Source organism: Podarcis erhardii (assembly GCF_964252035.2).
Source record: "Podarcis erhardii genome assembly, chromosome: 8".
Lineage (NCBI taxonomy): Eukaryota > Metazoa > Chordata > Lepidosauria > Squamata > Lacertidae > Podarcis > Podarcis erhardii.
This window is the reverse complement of record NC_138499.1, coordinates 47,052,709-47,067,483: the sequence shown is the minus strand read 5'-3', so window position 1 is coordinate 47,067,483 and position 14,775 is coordinate 47,052,709. Positions and strand designations below refer to the sequence as shown.

Below are 14,775 nucleotides of genomic sequence, written 5' to 3'. Positions count from 1 at the left end.
TGCGTCATATTTGGCTCTTGAGTGAGGAACTAAAGGAAATAAGCTCTTTGTGCAGCCTGTGAGATAATTTATCCTTGACATTAGAACTGTGCTTTAATTAGCAGAGAATTTAATCATTGAAAAGCAGAATTAAGCTGCAACGTAAGAATCAAAAGAGGAACTGTCTTAAACCCAACTCCTTTTGATGCCTATATCTTCAAACCTTAATTTGCTAAATGAAAAAATAGAAAACAACTGAATGAAACAATTGATATTTTTTAAAAAGTGTACTTGTATAAAATATTCCAGCTCCCTCTTATAGGATGTTGCCTAGTTAAATGTAGATGACTGCCATTAAGAGTTTAAGTATAAGACCTTTTACATTCATGCCATACATTTAAAGCATATGGTTTCCTACAAAGAATCCTTGGAACTGCAGTTTTTAAGGGTGCTGTAAATTGTAGTTATGCGTAAGGTTAATTACGTTCCCTAGAATTCTTCAGTGGAAGCCATGTACTTTATACATTGTGCATGTGACCCTATTGGGCCCACTTTGTTGTATTATTTAATTTGGAAATGTCAACTACAAAGTGTCTTCGGCTCACTCGCATCCCTCCCCTCTTTACTTCAGGGGAAATGTAGTCCTTTTAAATGTGATTAGTTTAATGGCCCTGTTATCTTTCTGGTGGTGGTTTTTTCTTTCTCTTTTGCAGTTGTGAATTAGGTTGTTCAAAATTATGTCTAGGTTTCTCACTTGTTAAACATCTTAAAAGTGTGTCCGTGCCAACTGTTTTTTTCTGGCATTCTGTTGCATGCATCCTGCATCACATTCCCACTGATATCCTTGATCAGAGCTCTGCTTCTGGGTTTTGCAAGCTAGAGAGGGAGCACCTCATTATAACTGATTTTCCCCTGGCAGTATGCCTGAGCAAACATTGCTTGGTCATTGCCCAAGCAAACGTCTCCCATGAAGTGGCGGGAGCTCTTCCAAGGCTAGGGTCCTTGGTTGCAAGCAGAACCTGGCTGGCAGCTTCTGTGTTTAGTCAGTTTCATTGCTAAATTGGGTGATGGTGAAGATAAAAATTTCCTCTAGTTACTTATTTTCTTTAAGAGCCAAGTGGACAAACCAGTTGCTTGCTTCTTGCCTGTGGGGTTTCACTTTAACACATCAAATGGCAGACACGGGCAGCCCCTGTTAGGCTGGAACACTTATTGGCAAGCCATTGATGTTGACTTGGCCCTGTAGAGTGCAAAGAGAACTATAGAAACTTGCCAACACTGGAGGAGGCTATAAGTAAGCACCTGAGGGCTGTCTAAACTTTGTCTGAAACTTGCCATTCCAGCTTTCAGCTGAGCAATGCAGTGTTTTCCTTGAGCAAAATAGTCACAACAGGCGTACAGGAATAAAGGCGTGCCCTATGTCAAAAATTATGGCCATTAACGGACCAAAGAAGCACACTCTGCACCAAGAAAAAAATATTCTAAAAAAGAATTAGGTGTGGCATAGGAGTATAGGAAATTGTCTCACATTACATCTAGCTCAGTGTTGAATCTATCTGGGGGGTGGGGGTGGGGATCAAATCTGGGACCTTGTACAGAGAAATCATGGGTTCTACCACTGAGCTTGAGGCCTTCTGGGTGTGTCGTGACCCTTTAGACTGAGCTCTACTGTTAGCATGGGAAGTTTATGGAGCTAGGATTCCAGACTTGGGCATAGAAATAGTAACCAACAGAACAGTACCAATACTGCTGTTAGAATATTTTAACTCATGTTTTTAAATGAGGCAGGGATGCGGGTGGTGCTGTGGTCTAAACCACTGAGCCTCTTGGGCTTGCCGATCAGAAGGTCAGCAGTTTGAATCCCCGCGACGGGGTGAGCTCCCGTTGCTTGGTCGCTGCTCCTGCCAACCTAGCAGTTCGAAAGCACCCCAAAAAGTGCAAGTAGATAAATAGGTACCGCTCCGGTGGGAAGGTAAGTGGCGTTTCCATGCACTGCTCTGGTTTGCCAGAAGCGGCTTAGTCATGCTGGCCACATGATCCGGAAAAACGGTCTGTGGACAAACGCCGGCTCCCTCGGCCTGTAAAGTGAGATGAGCACCGCAACCCCAGAGTCGTCTGCGACTGGACTTAACTGTCAGGGGTCCTTTTCCTTTACCTTTTAAATGAGGCAAACCTTCAGTTGTGTTGGGCCTGACCAGTCTCAGTAAGGCCGCCCTGAGCCTGGCTTCGGCTGGGGAGGGCGGGATATAAATAAAATTTATTATTATTATTATTATTATTATTATTATTATTGTCATCTGGGCAGCCCAGAACCTCCAGACACACTGCCCAGGCTTGCTCCCCAAGGAGATCGCTTTGGTTCTGCTAATGCCGTGATTTGACTTCATCCCCAGAGGCGCATTCATTCCATTGCCTCTCATGACAGATGGATACCAACATGTCTGAGTTTAAGGCCTTCCCTCATATTGCAGGGGTGGGAGACAGCTGCGAAAAGGTTAAACTGCACCTTCTCAAAGCTGCACTGAGGGGCTTCCTCACATATGCTGGCATATAAGGTGTAGTTTGTCCACTAGTTACATATATTCATTTTTTTCCATACTGCATTTTTGGCGACATTCCCACAACACTTCTGGAAGAATTAGGCACATGTTAAAAGGCTTAAAAATGTGGTTTCAGAAGGACTGTCAAGCACATGGGCATAGTCAAGGGTGGGCAGGGGGGCAGTTGCCCCCACAGATCAAGTAAAACAGTAGAAATACTTAAATAACTTGACCAATCACATCAGTTCTGCCCCATCTATAACAAAAATCCTGGCCCTCCCTGACAAAAATACTGGCTACGCCTATGGTTAAGCACATTTTGTTTTGGGGCAAAATAATATTTGTCTCTCTTCCTGCGAGAAGTAGAGTGCTGTTGCTCTACTGGGTTACCATGACATCTGATTGCCCAGTGGGGGGGGGGGAGTGGATTAAATAGGCCTTTGGCTTATTCAGTAGGACACTGCATTCATTTTGCATATTCTAAGGGCTAAACTTCATATTACATTAGCTACATAGCTCCGCCTTTAAGTACAGGGTTGTTGTTTTTTACAAAGTGCTAGCATGGGGCCCTTGATCTGAATTGGGACCTTCACATGCAGGGTAAGAGTGAACCCTTACTTCTTGCTGTAGACCCAATCCAAATCGGACCCTATGACTGAAATTTGCATTGGGGGGAGGGAACCCAGTCACCTTGATGGAAGCGCTCCCCCCCCCCATGCTAACCACAGACGTAAAAAGCCCCTAACTCCCACACTGGCAAGTTGTGTTTAAAAAACCCAAAAACCTCCCACACTTTATGGCTTATCTTACTTTAAAAAATGTGGAGTTTGGCCCTGAGATGCAAGGATTCAAAGACTTTTCTCACCAAGTTTAAAGCCTCTACGCCACATTGGAGGGATCCAGAGGGCCACTAGGCCATCACCCCTTCTATTATTAGTTATAATAATATTGCTTTGAATAAATTTCCGTTATTGCAAAATTGTTTTGAAACAACTTGATTAGAGTTTTTGTCTTTTTTTTTTTTTTGAAGGTTATGGCACTTTACCTTATTTCTATGGGAATGTTGGAGATATTGTAGTAAGCCCCTTGCTAGTGAATTGCTACAAGATGCCTCAGCTGGAAAGCAAAGATTTGGAACTTTTTGGTTTGACTGGGAGTCAGTTACTAAGTGTGGAAAACATGATTATTTTAACAATACAGTATCTTGTCCGACTAGGTAAGTCATTACAAGTGTCTGTGTGTGTGTAACAAATCACTGTTTTTGCTAGTGATAAACCTTCTGCTCCTTGTTTCTGTATGTAAAAAGACTTCTATGCTCAGTGCTCCAAAAAGTAAATTTAAAATTGCTGGATCTTTAGAAGTTGGCCACTCTGCTACCCTTTTCAGAGTACCTCCCTTTTTTATCCTGTTATTAAAATCTCACATTTGCTTTGGTTAAACCTTCAGTTACAGCAAATCCTTTTCATTCAGAAAGGCTTATAGCTGTAGTTTGTAGCTATTGTTTTAGGAACAGCAAGCAACCGTTTATGTGAAAGCAACACCTATTGTGTAAATAGTAAGCAACGCACAATTAACTATGGGAAGATTAAGAATCTTCTCTATCTCCCTTGTGCTAGGCAGCAGTTCCATTACTTCTGCCATTCCTATGTAGTCACATAGGGATTTTGGAGAGAGGGAAGGTAGGAAAACAGGATGGACTAAGACAAGCACATGCTTCTCCTGTGTCAGTGCAACTTACTGTCCTTATGAAATGTTCAGAATTTGTAAGGTAAGAATCCAATACAGCTGCTTACTACCATGTTGCCCCAAATATAAGCCACACTTTCCCCCCAAATTCCGATTGTGAAAAGTTAAAGTGCGGCTTATATTTGGAACCTTACGGTATTGCTGCTGAAACAGCTGCCCAGGAGAACCATCGGGGGTACAGGACAATGGCTTGCTGTCCCCCCTCCCCACAAGACTCCCAAACCTCCCTGAGCTGTCAAAACAAAAGGGGAAGGGGGGGAGGCTGCCAGCAAAGCGCTGTGGCTCCCCCCCACAAGCAGCCTGAGAGCGTAGGACAATGGCCTGCAGCCTGCCTGCCGCTCCCAAGCCTTCCCTGAGCTGTCAAGGAAGGGGGGAGGCTGCCAGCAAAGCAGCACAGCTCCCCCCCCCCGAAGGAGCACATGACTTGGGACATGCCTGCCCTAATGGATCACCTCTGTCAGACAGGGGGAGTACAACTCTATTAATCCTTCTGCTTTCAATGCTATCAACCCTAATACCTTACTGGACCTCAGTGCTGTAAGAAGCTAATGAGCCAAACAACCCCTACATGAAGCACACTTGTATATGAGTTTTGCCCAGTTCCACATGGAGGCTGTAATGGCTGTAATGTATGACTGTCAAGCATGAGGCAAGTCTCCTGACAGACAAACAGATCGGCTGAGGAAAGTGTGTCTTTCCCTCTTACATCTCTTGCTTTTCTTTTGAGTGAATGTTGAATGAGATGAAAAGAGAATGTGGTTGCCTCCTTCTCCATCCTTCAGCGCATCAGCAACAAAAATGTGAGCACTACAGAATCCCACTTCTGATTACTGCTAATGCTTTAGGCCTGTGGAACAGTTGCTTGCTTCCCTCACGATCTCCAACTGCCTTGTCTCTGGTGCCTAAAATAACATTGTCAAAGAGTTGACAAAATTGAAGGAAGTGAAAGGCCTTCTGCTCTAACCATCCAACAAGCAATTCTGCACTCATTAGAGGTCGTTATCACCCCTTGCAACCCAAACTGCTTTGTGCCACCTGCTTAAAGGGGCTTGCATAAAAAGGTCCTTTTGAAACTGTTGCAATCAAAGCCCAAGCTACAGGTTGCAGCAGAGAAGTCTGCATATTTTTTCCCACTGAATTTCTCTCTCCGTGAGGTAATAATCTCTGCCAGCCACTTTTTGCCTTTTATTTTATTATATCCATGTTCTTTAAAAAAACAAAACAAAACTGGAGATGTTTGCTGTGGCCAACTTTGTGCTTTGAGTCCTGTGCTTTTAGATATCTCAGCACACTTCCCTAGTAATTGAATGAGACAGTCTGGTGGAAGTGTGGGATGTATGATTACTAGAGCAGTCAAGTACAACATTTTCCTGTTGCCTAGAATGGACACACAGGGGAATGTGGCTCCAGACAGGGAGGACTTCCTGTTATACCTGCTTCTGGAGCTTCTTACCTCTGTGTGTGATGGACGTGACCCAAGCTGACCAGATAAAAGGGCTGGCCCAGCAACCATCTCTCTCTTGGATTCTCTCTCTCTCCTGGCTCTTAGCCAGTGCATAGCTCAATCTCTCAGACAAGCAGAAAGTCTGAGATGTAACTCAGACTTCTTTTCACTGTAACCACAAGATAAAGCCTGCCTTCAGATTACTGCTGTGAACTGAATGTGAGTAAAACTTTATTCTTACTTTTAAAGATGACTGTGTTGTGTTGCTATTGTTTTAAGAGGGAAATAAAAGGGGAAACTCACCAGGAACAATCTAGACAGGACAAGCCAGACTGGATTGCTTAATTAAAGGATTGTAATGAATAATCAACTTGCTTCCAATAAGTTGCAAAGGGAATGTGCTCTTCTGTTTCCTCACTAGTGTGAGTGATGAGGGGTAATATCAAAACAATATATCCTCTCCTCCTACCACAGGAAGAGACTTTTTGATGACCTATTTTGATCGTTTAATTTATCAAAAATTACAGGTCCTGATAAAATACCACTCAGGGAAGAATTTGAACAGATCGTACTGAAAGCTATGCAGGAGTTTACTGTGAGAGAGCAGTCCCAACAAACGAGTGCTCAGGGCATCTTGTTGCCAGCTCAACTCCCGTGGCTTGCCAGGCTAATTGCCAGCGTCTCCCAGGAAATGGTGCATGTAGTGGTTACTCAGAATTCCCTGGCCGAAGGCATTTCAGAAACACTGCGATCTCTCAGTGAAATGAAACACCACCAAAGGCTGCCAGATTACGTTGTTGCCATCTGCGCGTCAAAGACCAGAGGGAACGAATTCTGTGTGGTAGTTTTAGGTGGGTACCTTTTCCCCATAAAACAATATAGATACAACTTTGGTAAGGTGGTGCCTTGCTAACAACCAGATTTCACTGGCAAAACAGAATGCAGGTATTTCTTGGAGATCTCTTGAAGAGTGAAGACACAGGCACAATGTTAACATGGATAAACATGCACTGTTTGGCTTATTTATTCATTGATAGTATTTCTACCCAGCATTCTCAATTTCAGTATCCCTTTTGGTAGTGTATATCTCTTTAATCTTTGGAATTGGGGTGTTTCTCACCCTTGGGTTGTAACCACTTCCATTTTGAGCCAGATAAGTTTGTCTTTAATTCATTTGTGGTATATATTAATTTGTGCACAGCCACCCAAAAAACGGTATTAGTGAAGTCATCAGCATGTTGCACCTCTCAGGTGGGCGCCATTGCCATCATAAGAGAACAAGGGAGGTGTTAATGGTGAGTTTTGGCACCTCTTTTTCTAGAAAAATAGAGAAGGTACCAGCACATTTTGCCCCATAACCTTGTTTCTAGGAGGGCTAGAGACTTGCCTTTTTAAAAAATGAAAGCTGAGAGACTGGGGTATCTATGAAAATCTTTGTGGGTATCGTGGCAGCAACCACTGGAATACAGTATCATTTTCCAGAACTTGGGAACATCCTACAGAATAGCCTTTAAATATTATAAGATTGGGCACCTTTTTAAGGAATGATACTTGCTTGGAAATTATGTAACACAATTTTAAAATCTATTTAAAATGTTGATGAAAATCAGAGGTGCTTTTTGAAAACAAAACAAAACAAAATCTAAACCAAAACTGGTTATAGAGTTTCAGCTCAGCTCTGATAACAGGTTAAGGTTATTTATTTATTTCCTTGCATAATACTGAATGCCAGGCAAATATCTTCCATAAATGTCTTGTTTAAGAGAAATTCCAGTTTGAGAGAGATTAATTTGTACCCTTAAAAAAAGCCCAGCTTTTTAATGCAGACAATTTTGTCTGACATTACGGTTATATACATAGTTATTCTTTTGTGTTTACTTGGCTTCTCTGCTCTTTCTGAGCAAGTTATTCCTCTGTGTGACTTATTTTAACAAAAAGAGCACTCACAGGATTCAGGGGCCAGCCTGACCTTGAGGAACAGCAGGCAAATGATGTGCTGAATTGATGTGAAAATGCGCTCTCTTGTTGCTCCTTCTACTCTCAATGCAGGGAAGCACTTGCTCACACAATACTAAATTTGTGACGGGATATTGTGCTGTTATCTCTGGAACTTAAAATGCTGTTTTTGGCAGACATGCAGCCTTTTTCACATGGCATTAAATGCACCTTTGAACCTCCCTTACACTAAATATGTGCATGTATGATTGCTGTTAATGTAGGAGTGAACTAATTTTTTAATTGACTGCATATTCCAGCCCTTGTTGCTATATTTGCATTCCAGACATGGATATTCAGAAATGCACTTTTCTAATACTAATGTGAGTGGTCTTAACACTTGCAGTCTAATTCTTGCATGTACACATTCCAGCAATATTGGGAAAGTACACCCTATGTGCCTTTTTTCTTTTTTCTTTTCTGTTTTAAAGACTCCGTGTTTTAGGGCTTGCAGAAGGGGTAGAATACCATGTCTAATTTTCAGGGCTTCTGTCCTCCTCAGCACTCTCATGCCAATCAAATTATTCCCACCCACTTCTGCAGACATTTCTATGGCTCCAACTCCAGAAATACAAATATTTCCTGAAATATACTCAGAGTCCTGAAGTGATTTCATGCTCTTTATTGCAGCTTGTAAAACAGTGATTGAATTTCCCCACAAACCTCAGGCTTTTATATACATTATTTACACAATGAGTCCCGTCTGATTGGCTGATTCTGCTTCCCTCCTGGAGCCTGATTGGTCTTCTCCTGCAAGCCAATCAGTTGTTGCATTCTAGGATCCTACCTGCCTATTGTTCTAGGAGCCAAGCTTAGTACATAACATTTCCAAAGCACAAAAAAGTACAAAGAAGAAGATCTGAATAAGTTGAGAGTAGTTGTGGGACTGAGACCACCATTTGCACATCAGGAAATATTTCTTACTAATGAGATTTTTTCTGTTTCAGAATATGAACTACCATTAGATATGATGGATACCTTTTGCGTATCAGCTCCTGCCATTGAATAATAGAGTTGGAGGAGACCACAAGGGTCATCTAGTCCAGCACTCTGCAATGCAGGAATCTTTTCCCCAGGATGAGACTCAAACCCATGACCGTGAGATTAAGACTCTCATGCTGTACTGACTGAGTTACCCAGGCCACTTATTGTATAGTAAAATGATGTACAACTGTTTTTATCCTTACGTACAGGGGCTTTTTAAATGCTTGGATAGAAGTTCAGACAGATGCACAAGGATCTAAATACATGAAGGGGAGTCATTGAAGGTCATGCATTTGGGGTTCTAGGCTAAAACGTTCTAGGCTAAAACTGCTTATAGATCATTAAGACTGGAGCTGTGACACACGATGTTCTTTATGAAGGCAGTACCATTGTATCAAACAATGTCCTGTGATTCTTCCCTTTCTGTTCTCTAGGTCAGTATCAGTCTAGAGCTCTAGCAGAGAGTATGCTTACTACCAGTGAGTTTCTAAAGGAAATCAGTTATGAGCTCATTACGGGAAAAGTTAGTTATCTGGCATCACATTTCAAAAACACATCTTTAGGTGAGTGAATTAAAATTCCTGTTGTTACTTCTTTGATTTAAAGATCTGTCCATTTCTCTCTCTCATATAAGATAATAATAGTAGAGTTTTTGAGATCTCTTGAGTCAGGAAAGCTCAACGTTTAGTATAGGAGGTAGATGTATAATATAGGAGGCCAACATACAAGGAAGCGAGCAGATAATATTATTCCCCATCCTCAACTTAAAAGCATCTCTTGCCTCCTAATGCTTGTTTTATGAAGTGAGGGCTCCCCCTCCTGTTTCATTTAACATTAATCATTGGCATTCACTGCCGCTTTCTAGACTGGAGCAACCACAACATTAGAGGGGTTGAGTTTCGTTTGTTTACCACATTTCTACATCGTATGTCCCCAAGGCAAATTTTAAAGCAATTAGAGCCATTTTAACGCAATTTGAAATGTTAACATTATAAAATGGTTTAGTGGGGGTGGAGAGGCCAACATTAAAAGCATACTTCCAGGGAAATCCCAAGTGGCTGGAAGAAAAAAAACGCTTTCACTTTGTTTCAAAATGAGTCCAAGGAAGAACATATAGACAGGTCTCTCCAGGAAATATATTCTACAGCTCAGGAGCCACAAACAAAAATGATTGCTCTTAGTGGAAATAAGTCCCAGTCCTTGGAAATAAGGCATTTGGAGCAGAGCCTCATTGGCAGTTCTTAAAAATGCTAAATTGTGGGCTTCATATGGGAAACTAAATTTCCTGAGATAGCTGAGGCCCCAAGCCATGTTGGGTTTAACTGAGCAAAATCAGCACTTTGAATGGTGATTGGAAATAAACTGGTAGCAAATGGAAATTTTTCAGAGTTAGCGTGAAAAGTTCTCAATAGCTCACACCTATTAACAAATGGGCATCGGTTGAAGTTTCTGGACAGTTTTCAAAGAATGCCCTGTATAGAGTCTAGTCAGGTCTCCAAAGCCAATACCCAGGTCTCTCTCTTCTAGCACAACCATCAATCAACCAAAACTTATAAAAGGCATTCTGGGTCATGGAAGCTAACTGAGACACTTTACAGCAATGTCAAGCCCAATAGTTTGCTTAATTTGTTTTGTTTGATTTAAAAATATTTAACATTTTCAGAACAACTCACAGTTTATAAGTAAAACCAATAGAAAAATCAGCAGCTACAAACAAGTACAACTAAAAGCCTAAAAAGAAACAGCACTGAAACAAGTTAAAAGTCCTATACAAATAAAAGAAACTGATTCATTTCAGGATTTCTAAAAAGACCCTTTCTCCTACTGTCACTTGCTTCAGTTCCAGAGGTGGGCAGTCCTTGGAGAAGTGCTCTTGAAGTTGATCTCAGCATTTAAGCAGGTTCATGTGGGAACAGACATCTTTAGAGAAGTGTAGAGAAGATTCTTTTCCTTAGTGGAGAGAATGAGCCAGTCTACCACAAGGACTTCACCAGCTAGCCATTCTCTCAAGTCCTCCACTGTAAATAGCTTTCTCTTGTCTTGACTGAACCATCATTCAGCCCATTAGTGAAAAGGGAAAATAGAATTTAGCATAATCTGCATTTTTGTGATGCCTCCATCTAGATGAACTCTCCCAGTGGTTTTGTTGGGATTTTAAAAAGCATAGAATATAAGCTTGAACCTAGTGGAAATATGTAGGGTATAACTCAGAGTGGGAGCAGTCTTCTCAGCACTAATTCTGGAACCTGCTTGTTAGGAAGAAACAGAACCATCACAAAGCAATTCCATCAATTCCATTGCAAATGTTACTTATTATATGACCTAACCACTGATGTTAAAAGAGCAGATTGGACAGCTCTGGTTGCCTTTTAAGCTTTTTGTTAATCTTCATTTGTTCAGCAGTATTTGGATGGGAAATGCTGGATAGGTGTTCAATAGTGGCATGGTGTTTATTTACACCGTTTCTTGGAAAGATTTCATAGGGATGTGGTATACCTTTTAATCTACCTTATTGTTCTAAAAGAAAGTTCTTTACTAGGCGATGAACTGGACAAGTTGTTAGAGACAATACAACAGAGACGAGGAGATAACGTCGTAATCCCATTCAATGGGGATGTCAATGAATGTGTGTCATCTCAAGAAGCAGCTGCCATGGTTTCCACCCAAGAATTAGGTAAGGGCTGCCTTATGAAAAACAAAACACTTTATGTGGAAACCAAATGTTAGCCTTCACCTGGGAATTGGAGAATATAAAAGATTGCTCTATTAAGATTCTACCCTGCTCTCATTACACTGGCCCAGACTATGAAGCCACAGAAAACATGGTATTTGCTTGGCATAGAAATATTGCCACTGCATCCTAATTCTGGGGGGGGGGGGGGAACCAAGGGGAAGTGGTGTCAGTAGTTCCACAGTTGTAGTATCTTCTACCAGGTTTATACTGAATTTGCGAATAGTTGGCTGGCTGCACTAATCTGCAGGATGGTGTGTGTGTGTGTGTGTGTGTGTGACTGGGCTCAATAATGCTGAGAGGGTCCAGACAACTACCAGGTCTTCTGCCCATTATTGGGGCCCTAGCGAGTAAAGCTAACAACTATTTTCTGTTAACTGTAAGCTCTTTCAAAGAATCACCAAAAAATAAAATAGCCCAAGTATGGCAAATAAATTCATAGCAGGCTGCTGATAACAAAATGCTATAACAGTAACCACCTATTATAATCTTAGAAAGGTGTTTCCAGTGTGGTATGAATGAAGCGAGAAGGGTGTTAAAAAAGTTTCATGTGTGGTTTTTGGGTCCACGGAGGGTATTTAAAAAGTGATTCAGGATGTGTTACTGCCCACATCTACTGCAGTTTTATGCGTTAGCAACCAAAACACTTGTATGAAGCTGCTTTTTAAACAAGTCACAGTCACTATGTAATATTACTAATTTTAAAATATTTATTTATCTGCTGTTTCTGGATTGAAAAGTGCTGGGTCACAAGGTCCATTTTGCTACACTTGTCCCTACACAGAAATGGAATTTCTGCTTCCAGAATATTTAAAAAATGATTTTTGTAATTAGCCTACTGCTTATCTACCAGGCATGAGGAGCCATCTGCTTGTGGGCCCCAGTTTGACCTTGTGGGTCCCATTTTGACCTGCAAGGCCTTTTCATGTACACCAACCCCACCTGTCATGTACAGTGGTGCCCTGCAAGACAAATGCCTCGCAAGACGAAAAACTCGCTAGACGAAAGAGTTTTCCCTCTTTTGAGGTGCTTCGCAAGACGAATTTCCCTATGGGCTTGCTTCGCAAGACGAAACGTCTTGCGAGTTCTTGCGAGTTTTTTCCCTCCCCCCCCTTTTTCTAAGCCGCTAAGCTGCTAATAGCCGCTAAGCCGCTAATAGCCGCTAAACCGCTAATAGTGCTAATCCGCTAAGCCGCTAATAGCCGTGCTTCGCAAGACGAAAAAACCGCAAGACGAAGAGACTCGCGGAACAGAATAATTTCGTCTTGCGAGGCACCACTGTATCTGACATCATATGTGAGGCTGTCAGTGCACAATTAGGAGCCTTAAAGTGCACTCCAGAGTGTTCAGTGGCAAGGCAGATTTGCTGTCCCACCTGATCAGCTGAGAGCTTGCTTGAGTCAGCTCTGCTATCAGTTTCCCCATAGGGAATTTCATAGTGTAGCAAAATTTACAAAAAAAGGGAGCTTAAAGTCAGCACTGACTTATGGGTGGTGACTTCAAGCCATGCTTGACTCAACATGGATTTTCCTTTGAGTCACCTGATGTCCTGGCAGTGCCAGGTGACTGACACGCCCCCTTGTCAAAGTGGTCTACTGAGGGTGGCAGAACCCAGGATCTGGCCTGCCTGCCAGATCCAAATCACTACTGTTTCTACACACTTCACCTGAGACTAAGTTCCATTCAGCTCTCTTCCATGTACTGACCAGGCCTGTTTAGCTTCAGAAACAGAAAATAATTAATGAGCATCTCTGGACTATTTTCTGGCACCCAGAAGCTAAATTGTAGTTCTTTTTTCTCCTAGACTTGGACACTGAAACATTCCAAATTTATCAGCCACAACTCACAATTGCCAGAAAGCTCTTGTCACAGGTATGCGCCATTGCAGACAGTGGCAACCAAAGCCTGGATCTGGGTCACTTCAGCAAAGTAGATTTCATTGTTGTAGTCCCTCGTTCAGAGGTGCTGGTCCAACAGACCATTCAACGGATTCGACAATCAGGTAAAAGAAAGCAAGGAGAAAAGCAGCATATTAAATCCAACAAAGCGTTTTATATATGTCTGGACTGAATTCTTAATGAAATAAAACCAAAATACAAAAGATCATGATGTAATCTGTAGCTGTGCTCCTGGGAATTCTGCATCAAAGAAAAGATTATGTCCGTGTCTTATATATCTTACGCAAATCAGGCGTCTTGATAAGCATTTCCTTATTGTTTCATAATTCTGTTTCACCTAATCACTCACTGGCTGGAACATGGATTCTTAGGGAACTGATATAGTGCCCTAATGGAAACTTTGCTTGTCTCTTTGCTTCTGCTTTTGGGATTTAAGATTTCGTCTTCCTTGTCAGCCTTTAGGAACTATAAATTTGATTTTTTTAAAATGAACTAAACACTTTTAGGTTCCTGAATTTTGTGCACAGTATAATTTCTGACATTCACAGTTTTACAAAATACACACAGTGACATTGAACAAATCTGGCAATGAAATGTAGCCTAGGGCATTTGACAGAAGTTACACATATTTGATATATAGATAATATTGTTAGTGAAGAAAGTTTGTTCTGAAGCTGCAGTTAGGCTTGGCTTCCCGCCATGTGCAAACCCAGCATTCTGGCATCATGCTCCCAAACAAGGCAGGATCATAAAACAAATTTTGAATCACAAATCCTGGTTTGGGAGCAATAATCTAGTATACATCACAGGAAGCCAAGTTAATTGTTGCTTCCTGGTTTGTTTTACTTGCTCACATGAAGGGAGGTTTGGACAAAATTATCTCTGTGTGACAGTGTGCTACTTAGTCACAATAACCCAGGCTAAACCAGGAATCCTAGCTTACCATGCATGGCATGTGAACACTAACAGAGTTTTTCCTATATGTTGAGTTTCATGGCTGAGTTGGCATTTGATCCGTTCTGTAGCCTGTTTTTGGAATCTCCAGAAGTTGTTTGTTTGTTTATTGGGCAAAAGCAAAGTTCCTGTCTCTGCCGTTTCTTCCTCCAGGTGTTCTTGTAGACTTGGGACTTGAAGAAACTGGAGCAGCTTACCAACGAGCTGAAAAATACGTGGTGCGGCTGGACAATGATATTCAAACCAAGTTTGATGTTTTCATGAGACGGGTAAAGCAGAATCCGTATACCCTTTTTGTGCTGGTGCATGACAATGCCCATGTGGATTTAACAAGGTAATTCCTTCAAAGTAAAGCATATATTAACAGTTAATATTATACTGTAGGTTTTCATTCAAATTGTAGGTGTAAGTATGAGCTCTTAGGTTTTTAGTAAGTTGAAACAAGTGCACCTGTCACTGCAGTACAGAATGAACCATATCTGTCAGACACCTTCCTGCCACATG

At 41.6% G+C, this 14,775-nt stretch overlaps 1 protein-coding gene across 2 annotated transcripts in view; it reads left to right on the top strand.

Moving 5' to 3' along the window:
- Positions 1-14,775, top strand: part of GREB1L (GREB1 like retinoic acid receptor coactivator) — a 169,474-nt gene that overhangs the window by 119,719 nt on the left and 34,980 nt on the right. For both annotated transcript variants that reach the window (XM_081873563.1, XM_081873564.1), the window contains 6 exons: positions 3,550-3,735; positions 6,237-6,560; positions 9,123-9,251; positions 11,228-11,362; positions 13,224-13,421; positions 14,425-14,605. In XM_081873563.1, the coding sequence (XP_081729689.1) occupies positions 3,550-3,735; positions 6,237-6,560; positions 9,123-9,251; positions 11,228-11,362; positions 13,224-13,421; positions 14,425-14,605 (1,153 nt within the window). The remainder of the gene's footprint in view (positions 1-3,549; positions 3,736-6,236; positions 6,561-9,122; positions 9,252-11,227; positions 11,363-13,223; positions 13,422-14,424; positions 14,606-14,775) is intronic.